Raw genomic sequence first — 25,184 nt, forward strand, 5'->3', positions numbered from 1 at the left:
CACCGGGCAGAAGCTCCCCGCGCCGTCTTCCGATTAGTCTTCCTCTTCCTCTTTCCCCCGCCCCCCGAGCTGGGGACTCGCTCAAAGGAGTATGGGGGCGGGATCAAGCACGTCACCTCTTCCTGGTTGGTCTGAGGGCGGGGTTCAGCCCCTAGGTTCGAATTTCTAGGCTTTCGTAGGATACCAAACTGCCAATTAGGGCCGAGCCCTCAGCCGGGACAACGGAGGTGGGTACTCTGGGGCACGCCCAGGAGGCCGAATGTGTGATTGGGTGAAGAAGACGTCCGTCATCTTAAGTACTGCATTTTGATTGGGCCATCGCCTGAAGGTGTGGCCCGGCAGCCTTTAGCTCGCAGATGGCTTTTCTAGGGTTTTGTTGGGGATGCGCTCCGTATCCTGGGCCTCCTGCGGGCTGGCAGCGAATTTGTTTGGTCCACTTGTGTGGCCTTATTCCCTTGGGTCGGTCCCAACCAGGAGGGCGCACATCGAAAGAGGGAGAGACAGGGAGGAGGCTGCGGCCTCCGCAGCCGTTCCCCGACCTCTTGCCCGGTCGCCGCAGGCGCCCCGCCCAGCCCCCGCAGCCGGATGTTGTGATTTCTCTCCACCCACTCGGCCTAGTCTTCCCTTGGCCTCTGCTGCCTTATAAGGCAGCACTACCACCCCTAGACATTGGGATGAGTTCACACCCGTTATACAGGTGGGGAGCTGAGGCGCCGGACGTCAAGTGGCTGACTCCAGCCCGAACACTACGGAGAAAACAAGGCTGAAATCTTACAACTAATCAACACCTTGTAGCTTAACACCCCACTTCCTCCACCCCCCACTTCACGCAGCAGGAAACGGGCTTGCCCAAATTCCGCTAGTAAGGCAGAGCCAGATCCATCTAGGCTTCTCTAGTCCCTCTTCATTCATTCATCCGAAAACACTTACTGAGCAACACCTCTGTGCCAGGCACCAAGCCAGGTGCTGGAGAATACAGTGGTGGCAGCAAGATAGCCAGGCTCCCTGCTTACTTGCTAGAAGTGGAGGGAGCAAGTGAGGGCCGGGTGAGATAGAGGTAATCATTCTGTAAATAACAAATAGATAGTTTCAGAGAGTGACAACTGCTCTTGGGACGTTAAGACAAGATAGAGTGTGTGACACTCTCAGTGTGTGACATTGGAGCGGATCCAGTAGAAGCAACAGCAAACGCAGAGGCTCTAAGCCAGACTAAGTGGTGTTTCAGGGAATAGGAGAAGGCGTCTGCAGCTTCTGGGCCCAGTGGTCTGAGATGAGACAGAAGGAGCAAAGGCACTAGCTAGGTCATGGAAGACCGTGAACACGTCCAGGAGGTTGAAATGTTTTTGCTAAGTGAAATGTGAAACATTTGAAAGAATGATTTATATTTTAAAAATATCACTCTGGTGGATTCCTAGGGGGCCAAGAGTGGAAGCAGAGCAGTCAGGAGGTTACAGAATTCCAGGACAGCGATGGCGGTGGCCTGGACTAACAAGGTAGCAGTAGAGATGGAGAAAAGTGGATGGATCTAGGATCTAGGGAATTAAGATAAGTACCTTAAAAGAGGAAACCCTCCTGGCTAACGCAGTGAAACCCTGTCTCTACTAAAAACACAAAAATTAGCCAGGCGTGGTGGCCGGCGCCTGTAGTCCCAGCTACTTGGGAGGCTGAGGCAGGAGAATGGTGTGAACCTGGGAGGCGGAGCTTGCAGGGAGATGAGATCGCTCCAGCCTGGGCGACAGAGCAAGACTCTGTCAAAAAAAAAAAAAGAGGGAAATCCAGGGGCCAGTGGAACAATAGGGCAGTTGCCTCACTTAGTGAAGGCTGTTGTGTCCAAGTGAAATCTGAAGATTCAGTGAAAATGGGCGGGTTACTGGAGTAGGGAGGGAAAGAGCCTTCTGGACAGAGGGGTATCACATGTTCAAAGTTCTGAAGAGGAAGTCAGGAAGGGCTCCTGTGTTCAGCACCTAAGGGCAGAGCATCCAGCTAGAGTTTAAAGGTACACGATGGGGTGGACATGGGGGGCAAGAAATGAGGCTGAAGTCTCAGGAGGGGCCTGGATCAGGGAGGGCCTTGAGAGCCAACTAAGGAATTTTGGACTTCATCTTGAAGGTGGTAGGGAGCTGTCAAGGAGGTTTTGAGCACGGTGATCAGATTTGCTTTCATAGAGAGCTCTGGGCTGCACTGTGAAGGATAAGCTGAGGGGAGGGGGCTGGCTTGTTGTTTTAGTTCCCAACATCTGAAGCCCTTCCCATTTGAGAAGAATCCTATGAGATGTGGAGGCAGACCCTGCCTTCAACTAAGGAAATCAAAGAAGGGAGGTAGAATTTTTTCTCCCAGGTCTCTGGTAGCTGGAGCACAATTCCGATGTTTCCAACCAGGTCTTTGAATCTAGAGCAAGTGAGCAGCGCAAGACATGGAATTCATTGTGGAGGCCGTGGAGGTTGGGGGAGGGAAGGAAGGCAGTCAAGCTAGGCCCTTCCTGGGGGAGGGGGATTCGGCAAGCCCCCCAGGCTGTCCTGTCCATTCCTCGTCTGTTTAGTTACCCAGAATTGGCTTCCTTGTCTGCAGGCCAAGTATCCTAAGACAGGTGAGAGACCTTTTAGAAGGAACGTTTAGAGAGAGGAATGATGGTGCCCTATGCTGGGGCAGTGGCCATGACATGCAGACAGGTGGACAGATGGAGACCTGGCATGTAGCTGGCATGACAGGACATGGCAATAGATAAGAGGTGAAGAGAAGATGTCACTCAGGAAATTTGGTTCCAGCTCTTCAAGCCATTTTCTACCTGCAGCCAAAGTCATATTTTTAAAAGGGAAAATTGGCTAAGCATGGTGGCTCATGCCTGTAATCCCAGAACTTTGGGAGGTCAAGGCAGGCTGATCACCTGAGCTCAGGAGTTCGAGACCATCCTGGCCAACATGGTGAAACTCCATATCTACTAAAATAAAAAAAATTAGCCAGGCATAGTGGTGCGCGCCTATAGTCCCAGCTACTCAGGAGACTGACGCATGAGAATCGCTTAAGCCCTGTAGGTGGAGGAGTTTGCAGTGAGCCAAGATCACGCCAGTGCATTCCAGCTTGGGCAACAGAGGGAGACTCCATCTCAAAAATAAATAAATAAATAAATAAAAGGGAAAATCTGCCACCAACCATCTGAGATGTGCGTGTCTAGGAATTTATCTTACAAATATCATTGCGCTTAGTCTGGTGCTATTCACTGCAGCATTGTCCAAAAAGATGCATTTTTTTTTTTTTTTTTTTTTTTTTTGAGACAGAGTCTCATAAAAAACACAAAAATTAGCCAGGAATGCTGGCCTGAGCCTGGAATCCTAGCTATTCGGGAGGCTGAGGCAGGAGAATCAGTTGAACCCAGGAGGTAGAGGTTGCAGTGAGCCGAGATCGTGCACTCCCGCCTGGGTGACAGAGTAAGACTCTGTCTCAAAAACTAAAGAAGAGTCTGGATAGATTAGGTTCTGCTGCAGTAACAATCAATCTCAAGTTTAAGTAACCTAAAACAACAAAAGTTCATTTCTCACATGTACCACATGTCCAACACAGCTTGTTGGGTGGTGGGGTGGCACTACACATAGTAGTCACTCAGGGCCCAGCATAATAGGGGCTTCATTGCAATTTCTGCTTCTGTAATGGCAGGAAATAGGAATGTGGTAAATCATACAATGGTCCTTAAAGCTCACACCCAAAAGTGACACAAGTCACTTCTGCTCACATTTCATTGGTCAAAGCAAACCACGTGGCCACAACTAGCTTTTAAAGGGTGGGGAGAAGGGCTGGTGCGGTGGCTCATGCCTGTAATCCCCATACTTTGGGAGGCCAAGGCTGGTGGATCACCTGAGGTCAGGAGTTTGAGACTAGCCCGGCCAACATGGTGAAACCCCGTCTCTACTAAAAATACAAAAAGTAGCCAGGCGTGATGTTGCACACCTGTAGTCCCAGCTACTCGGGGTGCTGGGGTGGGAGAATCGCTGGAACTCAGGAGGCGGAGGCTGCAGTGAGCTGAGATCATTCCACTGCACTCCAGCCTGGGAGATAGAGTGAGACTCTGTCTCAATAAATAAATAAATAAATAAATAAATAAATAAATAAATAAAGGAGTGAGGAGACACAACATTACTATGGCAGATTATATTTTCTGAAGACGAGTGTAACAATGCATTCCCATCCCACAGGCACTCCTGCAATGAAACCTTGCCACCCCCACAGCAAGAGATAGAGTTTAATTTCCCTCCCCTTGAATTTGGTCTGACCTTAATGACTGTCTTGTAGTCGGTAGAATATGGTGGAAATGATGCAGAGTGAAGTCTGAGGCCAGGTCAGAAAAGGCCATATGGCCTGGCTCTCACAAAATGCCGGCTTTCCAGAACTGTCCTCTTGGGCTGTTTCCTCAGAATCAGCCGCTGCTGTGAGACGCCCTAGCCAAATGGAGAGGCCACACGTGTGTGCTCTGCTGTGGTTGACAATCCCAGCTGAGCCCAGGATGCTGGGATGATCCAGTCATCCCACCAAGCACCAGACATGTGAGTGAAGAAGCCTCCGCCCCTGGCAATTTGGATCACCCCCAGCCATTCAAGTATCCAGCTGAGGCCCCTGGCATCTTCCCCGCTGAGTCCTGCCTGAATTCCCAACCCACAGAATTCATGAGCATAATAAAGCAGGCCACTAAGTTTAGAGTAGTTTGTAATGCAGAAACAGGTACCTGCCATAACTACTATAGGCCTGGAAGGAGAAAAGAATTGGAAATATTTGGTGAACAACACTAACCACCACCACAGATAGTTTTGCTTATATACATGTTGGCCACTTTGGGAAGGCCACGTGAGGCAGCAGGAGTGCTGTTCGCATCTGGGAAGGGGCAGTTAAATGGCTGGGGACAGGGGCAGGAGGGAGGTTTTTCACCCTATTCCCTTCTGCACCGTTAATCTTGTATCGTGTGACTGGATGGCCTGTCTTAAAAACTATCAGCTGGATCCTGTCACTCTCTTGCTCAGAACTCTCCAGTGGCAGACTGCGGTAGGCAACCTCCAAGGTACCCCTGCTGCCAGGGATCTCTGTTTCTTCCTGGTATTCACACCCTTGAGATCCCCTTAAGTGTCAGGTGGACCTCCTGACTCACTGTTTTTTTTTTTTTTTTTTGAGATGGAGTTTTGCTCTCCTTACCCAGGCTGGGGTGCAATGGTGCGATCTCAGCTCACTGCAACCTCCACCTCCTGGGTTCACACAATTCTCCTGCCTCAGCCTCCTGGGTAGGTGGAATTAAAGGCGCTCACCACCATGCCTGGCTGATTTTTTGTATTTTTAGTAGAGACAGGGTTTCACCATGTGGCCAGGCTGGTCTGGAACTCCTGACCTTGTGATCTGCCCGCCTCGGTCTCCCAAAGTGCTGGGATTACAGGTGTGAGCCACCACACTCGGCATTTTTCTTGTTCTTTCTTTCTTTTTTTTTTTGAGACGGAGTCTCGCTCTGTGGGAGTCTCACTCTGTTGCCAGGCTGGAGTACAGTGGCATGATCTCCACTCACTGCAACTTCCGCCTCTGGGGTTCAAGCAATTCTCCCGCCTCAGCCTCCCGAGTAGCTGGGACTACAGGCGCGTGCCACTACGCCCAGTTAATTTTTGTAGAGATGGGGTTTCACCATGTTGTCCAGGCTGGTCTTGAACTCCTGACCTCAAGTGATCTGCCCATCTCGGCCTCCCAAAGTGCTGGGATTACAGGCGTGAGCCACCGGGCCTCGCCTGCGCCCGGCCTTTTCTTTTCTTTCCTTTTTTTTTTTTTTTTTTTTTTTTTGAGACTGAGTCTGGCTCTGTCGCCCAGGCTGGAGTGCAGTGAGTCTGGCTCTGTCGCCCAGGCTGGAGTGCAGTGGCCGGATCTCAGCTCACTGCAAGCTCCGCCTCCCGGGTTTACGCCATTCTCCTGCCTCAGCCTCCGGAGTAGCTGGGACCACAGGCGCCCGCCACCTCGCCCGGCTAGTTTTTTGTATTTTTTAGTAGAGACGGGGTTTCACCGTGTTAGCCAGGATGGTCTCGATCTCCTGACCTTGTGATCCGCCCGTCTCAGCCTCCCAAAGTGCTGGGATTACAGGCTTGAGCCACCGTGCCCGGCTTCCTTTTTTTTTTAGACAGAGTCTCGCTCTGTCGCCCAGGCTGGAGTGCAGTGGTGCAATCTCAGCTCATTGCAACCTCTGCCTCCCGGGTTTAAGCAATTCTCCTGCCTCAGCCTCCCAAGTAGCTGGGATTACAGGCACCACCCACCACGCCTGGTTAATTTTTATATTTTTGGTAGAAATGAGTTTTCACCATGTTGGCTAGGCTGGTTTCAAACTCCTGACCTCAGGTGATCCACCTGCCTCAGCTTCCCAAAGTGCTGGGGTTATAGGCGTGAGCCACTGTGCCCAGCCACATTTTTTTTTCCTAAGATACAGGGTCTTGCTCTGTCACTCAGGAGTGCAGTGGCACGATCACAGTTTACTGCAGCCTCCACCTCCTGGGCCCAATCGATCCTCCTACGTCAGCCTCCCGAGTAGCTGGGACTACATGCGGGTGCCACCATACCCAGCTAATTGATTTTTTTGTAGAGATAGGGTCTCCCTTTGTTGCCCAGGCTGCTCTCAAACTCCTGGCTCAAGCAATCCTCCCTCCCTGGCCTCCTAAAGTCTTGGGATTACAGGCGTGAGCCACGGCACCCAACCTGACTCACTTCCAATGGAAAAATGCAGCCAAGGTGATGGAAGTCATTTCCAACATGAGATTACTAAAAGATTGTGGCTACCATCTTAGGTAACTCCTCTTGCTCCCTCACTGGCTCAATCTGAGAGAAGCCAGCTGTTATGTTGTGAGATGGAGAGACCTATGTGGCAAGTAACTGATGTCTCTAGCTTTGTAAGTGAACTTGAAAGTGGATCCTTCCCCCAGCAGCCTCAGCTGACCCTCCGATGCAGCCTCGTGAGAGATGCTGACCCAGTGGCACTCAGTTAAACAGTGCCAGGCTCCTGACCCATAGAAACTGACCCATAAATACCTTTTTTTAAAGAAGAATTTATGGCTGGGAGTGGTGGCTCATGCCTGTAATCCCAGCACTTTGGGAGGCCAAGGTGGGTGGATCACCTGAGGTCAGGAGTTCGAGACCAGCCTGGCCAACATAGTGAAACCCCATCTCTACTACAAATACAAAAATTAGCCAGGTGTGATGGTGGGCACCTGTAGTCCCAGCTACTCGGGAGGCTGAGGCAGGAGAATCCCTTGAACCCAGGAGGTAGAGGCTGCAGGGAGCCGAAATCGTGCCACTGCACACTCCAGCCTAGGTGACAGAGCTCCATCTCAAGAAAAAAAAAAAAAAAAAAGTTTAATTGATGTGAGGCTGGCCCACATGAGAGAACTAGAGTTATCACTGAGATCAGTCTACATAAATGTCATTTTAAGCTGCTAAATTTTGGGACAATTTGTTATGCAGCCATGGACAATTAATACGCTTCTCATTACACTTAAATAATAAAACCTCCTTGAAGCTGCAGTGAGCCATGATCATACCAGTGCACTCCAACCTGGGTAACAGAGCAAGACCCTGTCTCAAAAAAATAAATTGAAAAAAAACCTTCCTGTAGTCCCAGCTACTTGGGAGGCTGAGGTGGGAGGATCACCTGATCCTAGGAGTTCAAGGCCAGCCTGGACAACAACATTGTGCGACCTATCTCTACAAAAAATAAACAATTAAAATGTTAAAAACCCTACATTCTTCCCTGTGGCCTACAATGGCCCAGCTTGATCCGGGCCCTGTTTCCCTCTCCAGCGTTATTTCATGCCATCTCCCTCTCATTCGGCGTACACCAGCAGCCACACACTGACCTTCTTCCTGCATCCGTCAGGAACTGCACTGTCCAATATGGTAGCGCCTAGTCACATGTGACTACTTAAATTAATTAAATTTGGCTGGGTTCTGTGGCTCATGCCTGTAATCCCAGCACTTTGGGAGGGCGAGGCGGGTGGATCATCTGAAGTCAGGAGTTCAAGACCAGCCTGGCCAACATGGTGAAACCCGTTTTTACTAAAAATGCAAAAATTAGCCAGGTGTGGTGGCAGGCACCTGTAATCCCAGCTACTTGGGAGGCTGAGGCAGGAGAATCACTTGAACCTGGGAGGTGGAGGCTTCAGTAAGCTGAGATTGCTCCATTGCACTCCAGCCTGGACAACAAGAGTGAAACTCCCTCTCTCTCTCTCTCTCTCTCTCTCTCTCTCTCCATATATATATATATATATAAAATCAAGGCCAGGCGCAATGTCTCATGCCTCTAATCCCAGCACTTTGGAAGGCAGGAGAAGGATCATTTGAAGGCAGGAAGAGGATTACTCCCGAAACAGGAAGAGGATCACTTGAACCCAGGAGTTCAAGACCAGACAGGGGAGCAAAGTGAGACTCCATTTAAAAAAAAAAAAAAAAAAAAAAAAAAAAGCTCAGCGTGGTGGCTCATCCCTGTAATCCCAACACTTTGGGAGGCCGAAGCTAGTAGTTCACTTGAGCCCAGGAGTTCAAGACCAGCCTAGGCAACACAGCAAAACTCTGTCTCTACAAAAACTACAAGCCAAGCATGATGGCTCAAGCCTGTAGTCCCAGCTGCTCAGGAGACTGAAGTGAGAAGATGGCTTGAGCCTAATAGGTTGAGGCTGCAGTGAGCTATGATGGCACAACTGCACCCCAGCCTGGGCGACAGACCGAGACCCTGTCTCTCAAAACTAACAACAAAAAAACCAAACTTCAGTTCCTCAGTAACAATGGCCCCATTTCAAACATTTCAAGTGCTCAATAGCCCTGTGTAATCAGTGGCTACTGTATTAGACAACAGAGACAGAGAGCACATCCATGATCACAGAAAGTTCTCAGATGGCACTGGTCTGGAAGAAAGAATGGCTTTTATTTGTGTAAAGACTCTATCTTGGCCGGAGGCGGTGGCTTATGCCTGTAATCCCAGCACTTCAGGAGGCCGAGGTGGGTGGATCACCTGAGGTCAGGAGTTTGAGACCAGCCTGACCAACATGGTGAAACCCCCATCTCTACTAAAAATGCAAAAAAATTAGCTGGTATGGTGGCCCACATCTGTAATCCCAGCTACCTGGGCAGGTAAGCCCAGCTGTAGAAAGACAGAAGCCAGGGCAAGGGGACAGTGCCTTTCTGCTCTGGTCTAAAGGAGTTGGTGGAAGACAGGCAGATGTGCAAGAAGATCTGGGGACAAGTGTGCAGAAATTAGAGAGAAAAATGTATCCACATTGGAAAGTTTCTTTGTACACTTCTATGGACTGAGCTCCAACCACATGCCAGGTTCTGCCTTTTCACATGCAATCCCATTCAAACACCTCAACAAGTCTATCAGACAGCATGAGTGCCCATCCCTCCCTACAGAGGTGTGGCAATGCAGATTGAGACAGGCCAAGCTTAGCCGTCATCACACTGCAGGGCGGTGGCCAAGGTGGGAGTGGAAGGCTTCCTGACTCAAGTCCAGAGCTTCCCTACCTTGCTTCTAAGGTCGGTATTTTCCTGTCCTTTAAACTATTGACTTACCCATCACAATCACATGAAGGGTTTGTTTTGCTTTGTTTTGTTTTAGGAACTTCCTGGTAACAGTGCATGAACTCTGGCAGCATAAGTTAGGACTTTTGGTTGAAACTAAAAGTGGCTTAGGCAAAAAAAGGAATTTTGGGGTTCAAGTAACAGAAAAGCATAGGGGGTGGTTCTGACTTCAAACGTCTCTGGATGCTGGGTCTCAAATGGTGTCATTCAAAATCTGTCTTTTTCTTTTCTTTTTTTTCTTTTTTTTTTGAGATGGAGTCTCACTCTGTTGCCAGGCCAGAGTGCAGTGGCGCGATCTCAGCTCACTGCAACCTCCACCTCCCTGGTTCAAGCAATTCTCCTGCCTCAACCTCCCGAGTAGCTGGGACTACAGTTGCATGCCACCACGCCTGGCTATATATATATATTATAGTAGAGACGGGGTTTCACCATGTTGGCCAGGATGGTCTCGATCTCTTGACCTTGTGATCTAGCTGCCTCAGCCTCCAAAAGTGCTGGGATTACAGGTGTGAGCCACCATGCCCGGCCCAAAATCTCTCTCTTCATACCGTGGCTCTGCTCTTTATTTTTTTTTGAGACGGAGTCTTACTCTGTTGCCAGGCTGGAATGCAGTGATACAATCTCAGCTCACTGCAGCCTCTGCCTCCCGGGTTCAAGCAATTCTCCTGCCTCAGCCTACCAGGTAGCTGGGATTACAGGCACGCCACCACACCCAGCTAATTTTTTTGTATTTTTAGTAGAGGCAGGGTTTCACCATGGTGGCCAGGCTGGTTTCGAACTCCTGACCTCAGATAATCCATCCACCTCAGCCTCCCAAAGTGCTGGGATTACAGGCGTGAGCCACCGTGCCCAGCGTCCATACTCTGTCTCTGCTTTTAATCTTTATTATCTTTATTCTCAGGTAGGTTCTCCTTTTGAGATGTTAAAGATGGCTGCCAGCAGCTCCAGGCTCATTTGCTAGGAATGTGGCAACCTCCATGGAAAGAGAACGCCTCTAGCTTTATAATTCCAGCAAAAATCCTGGGGCTGCCTCTCACTGGTTTGATGTGGGTTAGGTGTTCTTTTTTTTTTTTTTTTTTTTCTTTGAGATAGGGTCTGGCTCTGTCGTCCAGGCTAGAGTGCAGTGGTGCCATCTTGGCTCACTGCAACCTCTGCCTCCTGGGCTCAAGCCATCATCCCACCTCAGCCTCCTAGGTAGCTAGGACCACAGGCGTGTGCCACCACACCCAGCTAATTCAGGTGTTCATTTTGAACTAACCGCTGAAGACAGGCAGAGGTGGTGTTCTGATTGGCCAGGTCTAGATCAAATGCCCACTCCACCCTCAGCCAAGGGATGGGGTAGGCTTTATTTTATGTATATTGACGCAGAGTGGGGAGGAGCGATTCCCCAAAGAAACACTGAAGGCCATTTCTAGAAGCAGGGAGAATGAATGGTAAACAGGAAATGATAGACGTCCATCACTGGCTCTCAAATTGTGTTTCACAGCTGTAGCCACCTTGAATTTTCTGGAAGTCAAAGAAGAGGCAGTAGAAATTGAGAGAGATGGAGAGATTTGAGAAATATTCAAATATTCAAATATTTGAAAAATATGGTGCAGTGACTCATACCTGTAATCCCAGTACTTTGGGAAGCTGAGGTTGAGGAGATAGCTTGTGCCCAGGAGTTTGAGACCAGCCTGGGGAACATAGTGACACCTCACCTCTACAAAAAATTTAAAAATTAGCTGGGTGTGGTGGTGCACGCCTGTATGCCAGCTACTTGGTAGGCTGAGGTGGGAGAATCGCTTAGAGCCTGGGACGTTAAGCCTGCAGTGAGCCATGATCATGCCACTGCACTCTAGCCTGAGCAACAGAGTGACACCCTGCCTCAAAAAATAAAAAAGAAAGAAAAGAAAAAAATATATATATTTATATATATTTGAGACAGAGTCTCACTCTGTCAGCCAGGCTGGAGTGCAGTGGCACGAACTTGGCTCACTGCAAGCTCCGCCTTCTAGGTTCACACCATTCTCCTGCCTCAGCCTCCTGAATAGCTGGGACTACAGGCGCCCGCCATCTGGCCCGGCTAATTTTTTGTGTTTTTAGTAGAGACGGGGTTTCACTGTGTTAGCCAGGCTGGTCTCGATCTCCTGATCTTGTGATCCGCCCACCTTGGCCTCCCAAAGTGCTGGGATTACAGGCGTGAGCCACTGCGCCCGGCCAATAAAGTAGCCTTTCACCACCACAACTGGGGAGGCGTGATCACAAAATGAAACTGGGAGGGGAAGAGGAAGGGAGATGGATGTTGAACATCCAAATGCCCATTAATGTCCACCTCACGCCTCATCTCACACTCCCTACAAGGCTCCCTATGCTCACTACATTCCCCATTTGACATGCTGCATTCAGGCTTCTGTGCAGTTGTATTACTCACTCTGCCTCAAACCCCTGCTGGGGGTGAAGACTTGTTCAAAAGGCGCCTTCCATTTAGAGGAACAGCTGCCTTCTCCCCGAGAGGAAGGAGCCAATGTGGGAGTGGCCTTAGGGCCAGGGTCTATACTCAGGTGCAACCAAGAATTGACAGAGCCGGCCAGGCGCAGTGGCTCACGCCTGTAATCCCAGCACTTTGGGAGGCCGGGGCGGGCGGATCACGAGGTCAGGAGATCGAGACCATCCTGGCTAACACGATGAAACCCCGTCTCTACTAAAAATGCAAAAATTAGCCGGGCGTGGTGGCGGGCGCCTGTAGTCCCAGCCACTCGGGAGGCTGAGGCAGGAGAATGGCACGAACCCGGGAGGCGGAGCTTGCAGTGAGCCGAGATCGCGCCACTGCACTCCAGCCTGGGCGACAGAGGGAGACTCTTGTCTCAAAAAAAAAAAAAAAAAAAAAAGAATTGACAGAGCCAGGCATGGTGGCATGCACCTGTAATCCCAGCTACTCAGGAGGCTGAGACGAGAGGATCACTTGCGCCCAGGATTTGCAGGCCAGCCTGGGCAACTTAGTAAGACCCTGTCTCTTTAAAACAACAACAAAAAAAAAGGTGACAAAGGTGCTTTCGCTTTAATGACTCGTCAACATATCTAATAGTTTCACTTTCATCATGGAGTTAACAGCTGTCACATCAATGACTTTGAAACCAGAGGTTGGAAGGATGCCCCTCCTCTCCTGCCCTCCTCTTTCTGCGTTTCTGTTCCAAGAAGTCTTCCGCAGCCTGCCTGTCTTCCAGCAGAGTTAATACATTGCTACGTTCTGTTTTCATTTCCCATAAATTACTTATGGGATAACTTAGGACTCTAACTGAAAGTGACAGAAGTCCACTCAAATTGGTTTTATTGGCTCATATAACTGAGAAGTTTTTTTTTTTTTTTTTTTTTTTTGAGATACAGTCTCACTCTGTTTCCCAAGCTGGAGTGCAGTGGCACAATCATAGCTCACAGCATTCTGGACCTCTGGGCTCAAGCAATCCTCCTGCCTCAGCCTCACAAGTAGCTGAAAGTACAGGCACATGCCACCACGCCTGGCTAATGTTAACTTTTTTTGGAGAGTTGGGATTTCACTATGTTGCCTACATCAGTCTTGAACTCCTGGGCTCAAGTGATCCTCAAGTGATTCCCAGCCCCGCAGAGTGTTGGGATTACAGGCATGAGCCACTGTGCCTGGCCATAACTGACCAAGTCTTAAGGATACTTCTAGTTTTAGGATCTAGGCTGTCAAAGTCATGAGAAATGAGTCCATCAGTATTAGTTCTCAAATGTTGTATAACAAATCACCCTAACTTGTGGCTTAAAGCAACAACATTTAATGATGATTTATCACAGTTTCTGATGGTCGGTTTTGCCTTGAGGTCTTTCACAAGATTGCAAGCCAAATATCAGTCAGGGCTGCAGTATCCACTTCCAAGGCAGCTCATTCATGTGGCTGTCAAATTGGCACTGGCAGTCAGCAGGGCGCTTTACCTTCTCCCTACATGGGCTTCTCTGCAGGGCTGCATGCGTGTCCTTAGAGTGTAGTGGCTGGCTTCCTTCAGAGTGAGCAATCCAAGAGACTGAGGCAGAAACTGCAATGTCTTTTATGACCTGGGTTTGGAAGTCCAACACCCTCACTTCTGCCATATTCTTTTTTTTTTTTTTTTTTTTTTTTTTTTTTGGTAGACAGTCTCTGTCGCCCAGGCTGAAGTGCAATGGTGCAATCTCTGCTCACTACAACTTCCGCCTCCTGGGTTCAAGTGATTCTCCTGCCTCAGCCTCCCAGGTAGCTGGGATACAGGCACGTGCCGCTACGCCCAGCTAATTCTTGTATTTTTCAGAGATGGGGTTTGGCCAACATGTTGGCCAGGCCAGTCTTGAACTCCTGACCTCAAGTGATCCGCCTGCCTTGGCATCCCAAAGTGCTGGGATTACAGGCGTGAGCCACTGCACCCAGCCACTTCTGTCATATTCTAAAGGACACACTGAACAGCCCTAACTCAATGTGGGAGGACACTATACAAAGGCATGAATCCTAGGTGGTGAAGATCAATGGGGACTGTCTTTGAGGCCGTCTGCCACAGCATCCCTCCATCTTTTCTGCCCTGTTTGCTCTGCTTTTCCTATGTGTAGGCTTCATTCTCAAACAGGCCCTCCCTAGACAGTGACAAAGGTGATCATCAACGTGTTCAGACCCACATGCTCTGTGCTTAGTAACCCCAGTGCAACTTTTTTGCTTTCCCAAAAGTTCTGGCAAAAGTCCTAAACTAGCACTTTAATTGGCCTAAGTTGTGTATATGCTTATCTCTGAACCAATCACTGTGGAGTAGAGATGTCATGCTCTGATTGGCCAGACCTAGGTCCATGCCATGCCCTGAATGGCCAGACCTAGGCCACACCCATAGCCCTAGTTCTGAGGGTAGAGCTGGCAGCACTAGAGCCCATGGAAGAAGTAAGAGAGGAGTCATTGTTAAAGGAAAAATCAAAGTGTCATTACCGAACCAGGACAGATACTGGGCAGCACATGTGCACCCCATCTTCTCTTGTGTTCCAGCTGCACATCTTAGTGCCCCTTGGTTTAGCACTTTTCTCATGAAATCATTTGCTTTCTTGCCTCACTTCCTGTGGTTGGTAGAATGCTAATATGGCCCCAAGATCTCTACCCCTGATGCTTGCACACTTCCCAGTTATTCTGTTAAACACGAATGTAGATGCTTCTGTGAAAGAATTTTGCATATGTAATTAAAGTCCCAAATTGACCTTAAAATAAGGAGAATGGCAGGGCTAGGTGCGGTGGCTCACGCCTGTAATCCCAGCACTTTGGGAGGCTAACGCGGGCGGACCACGAGGTCAGGAGATCGAGACCATCCTGGCTAACACAGTGAAACTCTGTCTCTACTAAAAATACAAAAAATTAGCCCGGCGTGGTCGTGGACACTTGTATTCCCAGCTACTCAGGAGGCTGAGGCAGGAGAATGGCGTGAACCCTGGAGGCGGAGCTTGCAGTGAGCTGAGATCGTGCCATGCACTCCAGCCTGGGGGACAGAGCCAGACTGTCTAAAAAAAAAAAAAAAAAAAAAAAAAAAGACAATGACTTTGGTGGGCCTGACCTAATCAAGTGAGGTTTTTTGGTTTGTTTTTGTTTCTGTTTTTTTTTTGAGACGGAGTCTCACTCTGTCACCCAGGCTGGAGTGCAGTGGCATGACCTAGGCTCACTGCAAGCTCCACCTCCTGGGCTCACATCATTCTCCTGCCTCAGCCTCCCGAGTAGCTGGGACTACAGGCGCCCGCCACCACGCCAGGCTAATTTTTTGTATTTTTAGTAGAGACGGGGTTTTGCCATGTTAGCCAGGATGGTCTCGATCTCCTGACCTTGTGATCCGCCCACCTCGGCCTCCCAAAGTGTTAGGATTACAGGCGTGAGCCACCGGGCCCCGCCATGTGTCTCCTTTTAAGAACTCACCTGGGCCGGGCACGATGGCTCAGGCCTGTAATCCCAGCACTTTGGGAGGCCAAGGTGGGCAAATAACGGTCAGGAGATCCAGACCATCCTGGCTAACACGGTGAAACTCCATCTCTGCTAAAAATACAAAAAATTAGCTGGGCGTGGTGGCATGTGCCTGTAGTCCCAGCTACCCGAGAGACTGAGGCAGAAGAATGGCGTGAACCCGGGAGGCAGAGCTTGCAGTGAGCTGAGATGGCGCCACTGCACTCTAGCCTGGGCGACAGAGTGAAACTCCATCTCAAAAAAAAAAAAAAAAAAAAAGGAGACACATGACCAGAAATACAGGCCTCAGGGAGCCGAGGATAGCCCCTGGCTGACAGCCTGCAAGGAAGTAGGGACCCCATTCCTGCAACCATAAGGAACTGAATTCTGCAGACAACCTGAATGAGCTTGGAAGTGAATCTTCCCCGTATGGGATTTTTAAACTACGGAGTTGTGAATTAGTAAGTGGGTACTGGCCGGGCACAGTGGCTCACGCCTGTAATCCTAGCACTTTGGGAGGTCGAGGAGAGTGGATCACCTGAGGACAGGAGTTCGAGACCAGCCTGGACAACATGATGAAACCCTGTGTCTACTAAAAATACAAAAATGAGCTGGGCATGGTGGTGGTTGCCTGTAATCCCAGCTACTTGGGAGGCTGAGGCAGGAGAATCGCTTGAACCCGGGAGGCAGAGGCTGCAGTGAGCCAAGATCGTGCCATTTCACTCCAGCTGAGCAACAAGAGTGAAACTCTGTCTCAAAAAAAGAAAATTAAAAAAAAAATTGAAAATGGGCATTGTTGTAAGCTGCTGAGTTTATGGCAATTTGTTACATGACAATAGAAAACGAACACACTTCGCAGTGGACTCCAAGATGCCCGTGAAAGGGAGCTTCTCTTTGATCTCCTTAACCTCCTCATCTCCACAGGACCCAGAGCACAAGAACGTCCCTTCTCCTGCTTCTAGTCCCACCGTCTAGAAAAGAGAGGAGGAGCCCAGCTCTTCATCATTCCACCCCCACCCACTAACTCCCAACTTCCTGGCCCTCAGCGGGTGACCAAGGAAGTCAGTCCACTTGGCTTTCCATAAACAGCCTGTGCCCCACCAGGCTCAGGGGGGCAGCTTGACCAATCCCTATTTCCAAGACCTTTGGCCAACCCTATTGATCTGGACTCCTGGGCAGACAGTTGGACCAACGGACAGACGCCATGAAGGCTCTGCTGCTCCTGGGGTTCCTGCTGGTGAGCCTGGAGTCAACACTTTCGGTGAGTGCTGTGGGAACCAGGATTGTCCCAGGATGGTCCTGGGGTGGGGGCGGTCGCTATCACAGCCATGGTCTCTGCTCATGACCTGTGGGTTCAGGTGACTAGGAGGCCTATGTGGAAAGGTGAGGCCAGCCCCGAAGGCCCAGGCAGAGGAGACAGACAACCAGACTGGGGATACAAGGGCACAGCCTACATTTCTGGGGGAGATGGGCCTTAAGAAGACAATGGGAGGAGGTAGAAAGGGTTTGGGTCTTGGGAGGAAATCTCTGCATTTCTGGGCTGTGAGAGGAAGCTGCAGACTAGCAACAGATCGGTGGCAGGCTATGACTTCTAGGCAGTTCCCTGCCTTCTCTCCCTTGTAGATTCCACCTTGGAAAGCGCCCAAGGAGCATAAGTACAAAGCTGAAGAGCACACAGTCGGTAAGTGGCTCCTCCTCCTGAGAACCCTTGGGTGGGGATGTGTATGGTGCGGCATGCGCAGTCTCAAGACAATCTAGTCTTGTGCCTACTTGGTGCTAGGTCTTATGCCCATGGGCACCAGAGTGATCGTGAGCTGTGTGATCCTTGAGGGCAGGGCATAACTGTGTCTAAGTGCCCACGAGCCTGGCTCAGAGCAGGTGCTTGAGATATGTGCTGCTGGTGCCATCACACCTGGGATCCTGCCAGCCTTCCTCAGTTTCCCCAGCTTTTCCCCTTCTTTTCCTTTCATCAGTATGTCTCGTGGGCATGAATCATGCCACACAGAGGCCAGGACCTTCAATGGGCAAGGAAGGATCAAGAGCTGGTCTCTGGCATTCGAATGCCTCTGAATCCCAGCTTTATCACTTATGAGCTGGGTGACTCTGGGTGAGAATCAAATCTGAGTTCTCTAAACTTCAATTTCCCCTTCTGCGAAACCAGGTTGATAATAGTAAACCTCTTAGGGTTGTTGAGAAGGAAAACCCATGTGAGGCATTCAGCCCATCACCTGAATGGAATGGTGCATGGAAATGCTTTAAAAATATTAGCTTTTATTGGCCGGGCGCGGTGGCTCAAGCCTGTAATCCCAGCACTTTGGGAGGCTGAGGCGGGTGGATCACGAGGTCAGGAGATCGAGACCATCCTGGCTAACATTGTGAAACCCCGTCTCTACTAAAAATACAAAAAACTAGCCCGGCATGGTGGCGGGCGCCTGTAGTCCCAGCTACTCGGAGGCTGAGGCGGAAGAATGGCGTGAACCCAGGAGGCGGAGCTTGCAGTGAGCCGAGATCGCGCCACTGCACTCCAGCCTGGGCGACACAGCGAGACTCCGTCTCAAAAAAAAAAAAAAATTAGCTTTTATTATTAAACTACCTTTTAGATGAGGGGTACCTGCCATTTCCCCCTTCCTCAAGCCCTGCCATAGCTCCTCATTGCTTTCATTCTTCCAGACACTAAATTACCTAGAGGTCAGGCATGGTGGCTCATGCCTGTAATCCCAGCACTTTGGGAGGCCAAGGCGGGTGGATCACGAGGTCAGGAGTTCGAGACTGGTCTGGCCAACATGGTGAAACGCTGTCTCTACTAAAAGTACAAAAATTAGCCAGGCATGGTGGCATGTGCCTGTAGTCCCAGCTACTTGGGAGGCTGAGGCAGGAGAATTGCTTGAACCCAGGAGGATGAAGGTTGCAGTGAATGAAGATCACACCATTGCACTCCAGCTTGGGCAAACAGAGCAAGAGTCTGTCAAAGTGCTGGGCAACAGAGCAAGACACTGTCTCAAAAAAAAAGAAAATTTACCTAGAGCATGCCACATAGCAGGGCCTGTGAACCAGACAGACCCTAACCTGGTGGGCCTGACTTGGTGGGGTTGAGTCCCTAAGCATGGCATTGAGGCCCAGCTCATTCCAACCCTGGACTCCCTCAGCCTCCTCTCTTCACCCCACACCCAAAAGTTTCTCCTCCCTCTTGCCTTACCCAACCTTGGTGCCCTATGCTTGCCTAATGCCCTGCCTAGTGTCCCCCTCCTCTCTGTCCGTCCATCCCATTTGCATCTTTTTTTTTGGGATGGAGTCTCGCTCTGTCCCCTAGGCTGGAGTGTAATGGCGCCATCTTGGCCCATTGCAATCTCCACCTTCTGGGTTCAAGCAGTTTTCTGCCTCAGCCTCCCGAGTAGCTGGGATTACAGGAATGCACCTTCATGCTCAGCTAATTTTTGTATTTTTTAGTGGAGATGAGGTTTCACCATGTCGGCCAGGCTGGTCTCAAACTCCTGCCCTCAGGTGATCCACCCACCTCAGCCTCCCAAAGTGCCGGGATTACAGGCATGAGCCACCGCGCCCAGCCGCCATTTGCATCTTATAGGTTCATCTCAGATCCATTTCCATTTACTGTCCTGGTTCTGGTTTGGTACTTGGCAAGTGCACTTTGCCTTTAACAAAATAGTGGCAGAAGCTTATTAAGCAGGTACTATGTGCCAGACACTGCTCAGCATTTCACGGCATTATCTCATGAAGCCTCACGACAATTCCTCTGAAGAAGACACAGGCAATTCTCATTATTCGCGGTGATTATGTTCTGTAAAATCACAGTGAACATTGAACTGGCAAACAGTATTAGGTTCCTGTGAGCTTCTGATCACAACATTTTCATCAACCAACAGTATATAATCTCGTTTTATGTGTGATTCTGTTTAAAGACGTTTTATTTAATATATGTGTTGCTGATTCATCAATGCTAAGCTGATGGCACTATAGCTCACACCTGAATGAAGTGGATCTAACACACGCTTTCTCCCTAAGGTAGCCTTCTTGTGCTTAGGAACTATACAACTCTTTTTTTTTTTTTTTTTTTTGAGATGGAGTCTCGCTCTGTCGTCCGGGTTGGAGTGCAGTGGCCGGATCTCAGCTCACTGCAAGCTCCGCCTCCCGGGTTTACGCCATTCTCCTGCCTCAGCCTCCGGAGTAGCTGGGACTACAGGCGCCCGCCACCTCGCCCGGCTAGTTTTTTGTATTTCTTACTAGAGACGGGGTTTCACCGGATTAGCCAGGATGGTCTCGATCTCCTGACCTCGTGATCCGCCCGTCTCGGCCTCCCAAAGTGCTGGGATTACAGGCTTGAGCCACCGCGCCCGGCCTTTTTTTTTTTTTTGAGACGGAGTCTGGCTCTGTCACCCAGGCTGGAGTGCAGTGGCCGGATCTCCGCTCACTGCAAGCTCCGCCTCCCGGGTTTACGCCATTCTCCTGCCTCAGCCTCCCGAGTAGCTGGGACTACAGGCGCCCGCCACGTCGCCCGGCTAGTTTTCAGTAGAGACGGGGTTTCACCGTGTTACCCAGGATGGTCTTGATCTCCTGACCTCGTGATCCGCCCGTCTCGGCCTCCCAAAGTGCTGGGATTACAGGCTTGAGCCACCGCGCCCGGCCACGGAACTATACAACTCTTGAGCAGGAGGCTCAGGGGCCATTTCCAAAAGCAAAATCCCCAGCAAAAGCACAAAGTGTGAAAAACGTTGTGCTAAGTAGATTGAAAAGGACACTCGTTCAATACGACAGCTGAAACAAAAGCAGCAGTGTGACGCCTTGTTGAACCTTAACTGGGAGTGTGAAAATTTTTTACTGCTCTGTGCATGTCCACAAATGGCCACGAAAGCATTTCAAGTATTGACTTGGGAGTTACAAATAAAATTTAGCAAGTAGGCATGTTCTCAAATATAGAACCAGAAAATAATGAGGATCAACTGTAGTATTATTACTGCCATTTTTCAGATAAGGAAACCAAGGCTCAGAGTGGTTAACACTGACTTCAACGTTCAACAAGTATTATTAAGTGCCTGCTTTGTGACAAGTGCTCTTCCTGGCCTTGGGACTGCAGACTTACCCAAGGTCACACAGCTAGCAGGTGGTGGGGTCAGTCTATTCCAGCTGTCTGAGTCCTAAACCCAACTTTTTTTTTTTTTTGAGACGGAGTCTCTCTCTGTCACCCAGGCTGGAGTGCAGTGGCGTGATCTCAGCTCACTGCAAGCTCCGCCTCCTGGGTTCACGCCATTCTCTTGCCTCAGCCTCCCAAGTAGCTAGGACTACAGGCGCCCACCACCATGCCTGGCTAATTTTTTTGTATTTTTAGTAGAGACGGGGTTTCACCGTGTTAGCCGGGATGGTCTCAATCTCCTGACCTCATGATCCGCCTGCCGCGGCCTCCCAAAGTGCTGGGATTACAGGCTTGAGCCACCGCGCCCGGCTCTGAACCCAACTTTTAAAGCAGAAAGTGTTTTCAATGCACAGCGGCCTTTTTGAGGGTCTGTCCTTTCCCAACCAGACCCTGAGGGGCAGTGCCTGCACAGTTGAGTACAGGGGAAGTCCTCAGGGAATGTGTTGTCCCTGCAGTTCTCACTGTCACCGGGGAGCCCTGCCACTTCCCCTTCCAGTACCACCGGCGGCTGTACCACAAATGTACCCACAAGGGCCGGCCAGGCCCTCAGACCTGGTAAGACTACGCAGAGGAGTTGGAGCAGGGGCCTGGGAGACATGCGCCCTGGCTGTCCTTCTAAGGAACTCTGCTCAGAGAGAGGGGGCTGTGATAGGGGAGGGTGGGCCAGGCCCCTGGGCAGAGCAGGGAAGTCTTGTCTCTTTCTACAGGTGTGCTACCACCCCTAACTTTGATGAGGACCAGCGATGGGGATACTGTGTGGAGCCCAAGAAAGTGAAAGGTGCTACACACAGCCTCTGGGGTGGCCCGGGGCTCTCTCCTCCCGCCTCATTACTCTCCTGGTATCACCAGACCCCACACACCTGGGATTCTGGGCCCAGCCCCTTCTCTCCCTCCACAATACCCTTTGGAAGTCCAGAGGGAGAGTTCTGGGAAGGAGTGGTCCCATTTTGCAGGTGGGTAAACTAAGCCTTGGAAACTTGGAATATCAAGGTCACAAGGCAAGTAGGTTCAAGTAGGGCGTTGGCCCCCAACTGTCTGACTCAGCTCCCTGCTCTTCCTCCCACCGTGTCCATCTCTCAGACCACTGCAGTAAACACAGCCCCTGCCAGAAAGGGGGGACCTGTGTGAACACGCTGAGTGGCACCCACTGTCTCTGTCCACAACACCTCACTGGGAACCACTGCCAGAGAGGTGAGGAGACGCTGAGGACCCGGGCGGGGGTGCTGGGGGACAGGGGCAACCCTGGGCCTGCAGAAGAGGTCGCTGGATACCAGGAGACTTGGCATGGTCCTAGACTCTCCTGAGACCACTGTCCCTCTTTGTCCTCAGAGAAGTGCTTTGAGCCTCAGCTTCTCCGGTTTTTCCACGAGAATGAGATATGGTATAGATCTGAGCAAGCAGCTGTGGCCAGATGCCAGTGCAAGGGTCCTGATGCCCACTGCCAGCGGCTGGCCAGCCAGGGTGAGCAGATGGTTGGGAACGGGCCAGGGAGGAGCGTCAGGAAGACAGGCTGGCAGGAGGCCGGGTGGCGTGCCGGGAAGGAGAGCTCTCTGGGGGGCTCTTTAGGCCCAGGGGTGGCTCACTGCGTTCCCTCCCCAAGCCTGCCGCACCAACCCGTGCCTCCATGGGGGTCGCTGCCTAGAGGTGGAGGGCCACCGCCTGTGCCACTGCCCCGTGGGCTACACCGGACCCTTCTGCGACTTGGGTGAGTGAGGGTCTGGAGGAAGCAGAAGGCCAGCCCCCAGGTGGGACGGGCTTGCCAGGGAGGAGGAGGGAGAGTGCAGAAAGCGGATGAGAGGGCGGCAGGAGAGCCCAGCCCTGGCTGCCCAGGGAGCCCCCTCTCTCCCCAGACACCAAGGCGAGCTGCTATGATGGCCGCGGGCTCAGCTACCGCGGCCTGGCCAGGACCACGCTCTCGGGTGCGCCCTGTCAGCCGTGGACCTCGGAGGCCACCTACTGGAACGTGACGGCCGAGCAAGCGCGGAACTGGGGACTGGGCGGCCACGCCTTCTGCCGGTGCGCCGCGTGGGGCTGGGTGACCCCTCCGCCCGAGGGCCCCGGGCTCCCGGCGCTCTAACGGCGCCCCCTCGTGTGGCTACAGGAACCCGGACAACGACATCCGCCCGTGGTGCTTCGTGCTGATCGGCGACAGGCTAAGCTGGGAGTACTGCGACGTGGCACAGTGCCAGGCCCCAACCCAGGCGGCGCCTCCGACGCCGGTGTCCCCTGGGCTTCATGTCCCACTCATGCCCCCGCAGCCGGCACCGCCGAAGCTTCAGCCCACGACCCGGACCCCGCCTCAGTCCCAGACCCCGGGAGGTTAGGAAGCGGGGGGAAGGAGGAGCCGAGAGGGCTCTGGGCGGCGAGCTAGATTCCGGCCGGCGGGCCGCGGGCTCCGTGTCCTCAGCCCCGGCTCCTCCACAGCCTTGCCAGTGAAGCGGGAGCAGCCGCCTCGCCTGACCCAGAACGGCTCAGTGAGCTGCGGGCAGCGGCTCCGCAAGAGTCTGTCTTCGATGACCCGCGTCGTTGGCGGGCTGGTGGCGCTACGCGGGGCGCACCCCTACATCGCCGCGCTGTACTGGGGCCACAGTTTCTGCGCCGGCAGCCTCATCGCCCCCTGCTGGGTGCTGACGGCCGCTCACTGCCTGCAGGACCGGCGAGTACCTGCCCGCCCAGCGCCGCCCCAGGGACCGCGGCTCCTCCGTCTCCCAGCGCTGCTTCCACGCTGCACCCGAACCCGTGCCCTACCTTCTCCCGCCCCACCCTTCTTTCCACGCCCCTCCAGAGCTCCCGGGGAGGAATCTGGAACACGAGATGGGGTTCGGGAGCAGGGGGCTTCCCCAGAACGCTTGTGGCCAGGTCTGAGCGTTCTGCCTCTCCCCTACCCGCCCGCAGGCCGGCACCCGAGGATCTGACGGTAGTACTCGGCCAGGAACGCCATAACCACAGCTGTGAACAGTGCCAGACTCTGGCCGTGCGCTCCTACCGCTTGCACGAGGCCTTCTCGCCCGACAGCTACCAGCACGACCTGGGTGCGTGGGGGCGCCCCGCGGGGACGGGAAGAGAGGATGGGCCCCCGGCATCCCCGCCTCACGCTCCTCTCGGCCCGGGTTAGCTCTGTTGCGCCTTCAGGAGGATGCGGACGGCAGCTGCGCGCTCCTGTCGCCTTACGTTCAGCCGGTGTGCCTGCCAAGCGGCGCCGCGCGACCCTCCGAGCCCGCGCTCTGCCAGGTGGCTGGCTGGGGCCACCAGTTCGAGGGTAGGCACAACTGCTAGGGGCAGGGTAGGAGAGGAGGCCTTTGATCACTGGGTTAGGCAGGAGAAGCCCGCGACTGTGTTATCATTCCGGGTGCCTACAGAATGGGTGGCGCTGACCTGATGGGTTGTGAGAATGTGTAGGGCCACCCAGGGCCTGGGATTCACTGCTGGGATCCCCCAAATCTCCTGGGGATACAGGGATAATCGAACTTGCTCTTGGTTTCCTCTGGGCGCCGGGCTTCTAAGTCCAACTATGACGCTGACCCCGCGCTCCGGGCTAGTGTGGGAGCCACGTTCTGCGTGGTGGTGGGGGTGGGGTTTCTGTTTCCGCCCCGCCCATTCAAATCCTGGCTCTTCCCTGGACCTCAGCTTCCTTGCCTATGAAATTGAATTAATGGCATCTCCTCCCCCTCGGGCTTGCTGCAAGAGAGGAAGGGCATGAGTGGGTTTAGAAGCGCCTGGCGCAGCTTCGTCCATCGTCCGGGCGGCGAGCGTCGTCAGATGGGGTGTGAAGAAGGCGCTCGGTGTTCGCAGGGGCGGAGGAATATTCCAGCTTCCTGCAGGAGGCGCAGGTACCCTTCCTCTCCCTGGAGAGCTGCTCAGCACCGGAGGTGCACGGAGCCTCCATCCTCCCCGGCATGCTCTGCGCAGGGTTCCTCGAGGGCGGCACCGATGCATGCCAGGTGAGCCCTTAGCCCGGTTGGCGCCCTTCCCCGAGGCCGTCAGGCACAAATCCCAGGTCCACAGCACTGAGCTGCGTGTTTCCGACCCAGGGTGATTCCGGAGGCCCGCTGGTGTGTGAGGACCAAGCCGCAGAGCGCCGGCTCACCCTGCAAGGCATCATCAGCTGGGGATCCGGCTGTGGTGACCGCAACAAGCCAGGCGTCTACACCGATGTGGCCTACTACCTGGCCTGGATCCGGGAGCACACCGCTTCCTGATTGCTCAGGACTCATCTTTCCCTCCTCGGTGATTCCGCAGTGGGAGACTGGCTGGGGCATGGAAGGCAAAATTGTGTCCCATTCCCCCAATGCGGCCAGCTCCGCGCCAGGATGGCGCAGGAACTCAATAAAGTGCTTTGAAAATGCTGAGAAGGAAAGCTCTTTTCTTCATGGGTCCCGCCGGGAGATGCCAAGACAGAAAAGCGATTTACAGCTTCTCCACAGCTCTCAGAGAACAAGGTCTATGAGATCTTAACGTGCAAAATCTAGATGCCGGTCCAGCTAATGTTTACTGAGCCTAGGATACTGTGTACCAAGCCCTGTGCAAGGAGAA

At 52.2% G+C, this 25,184-nt stretch overlaps 2 protein-coding genes across 2 annotated transcripts in view; one reads left to right on the plus strand and one right to left on the minus strand.

Moving 5' to 3' along the window:
* The window catches only part of TMED9 (transmembrane p24 trafficking protein 9), a 214,054-nt gene that overhangs the window by 179,097 nt on the left and 9,773 nt on the right, over nucleotides 1-25,184 (minus strand). The window lies entirely within an intron of this gene.
* F12 (coagulation factor XII) lies at nucleotides 16,620-25,008 on the plus strand. The gene is made up of 14 exons (XM_050793206.1): nucleotides 16,620-16,766; nucleotides 17,129-17,186; nucleotides 21,107-21,206; nucleotides 21,359-21,429; nucleotides 21,732-21,842; nucleotides 21,981-22,112; nucleotides 22,252-22,356; nucleotides 22,502-22,667; nucleotides 22,753-22,970; nucleotides 23,076-23,315; nucleotides 23,555-23,683; nucleotides 23,767-23,910; nucleotides 24,444-24,592; nucleotides 24,683-25,008. Exons 1-14 carry the CDS (start codon nucleotides 16,710-16,712, stop codon nucleotides 24,848-24,850), a joined length of 1,848 nt encoding a protein of 615 aa, XP_050649163.1. The 5' UTR covers nucleotides 16,620-16,709; the 3' UTR covers nucleotides 24,851-25,008.

This window comes from Macaca thibetana, chromosome 6, assembly GCF_024542745.1.
Source record: "Macaca thibetana thibetana isolate TM-01 chromosome 6, ASM2454274v1, whole genome shotgun sequence".
NCBI classification, from domain to species: Eukaryota; Metazoa; Chordata; class Mammalia; order Primates; family Cercopithecidae; genus Macaca; species Macaca thibetana.

Bases quoted from the DNA above. Each gene is read 5' to 3' on its own strand.
- F12 (XM_050793206.1), top strand. From the start codon at position 16,710: ATGAAGGCTCTGCTGCTCCTGGGGTTCCTGCTGGTGAGCCTGGAGTCA. The intron at 21,207-21,358 runs GTAAGACTACGC...CTCTTTCTACAG, and splicing joins CGGCCAGGCCCTCAGACCTG to GTGTGCTACCACCCCTAACT. The intron at 22,113-22,251 runs GTGAGCAGATGG...TCCCTCCCCAAG, and splicing joins CCAGCGGCTGGCCAGCCAGG to CCTGCCGCACCAACCCGTGC.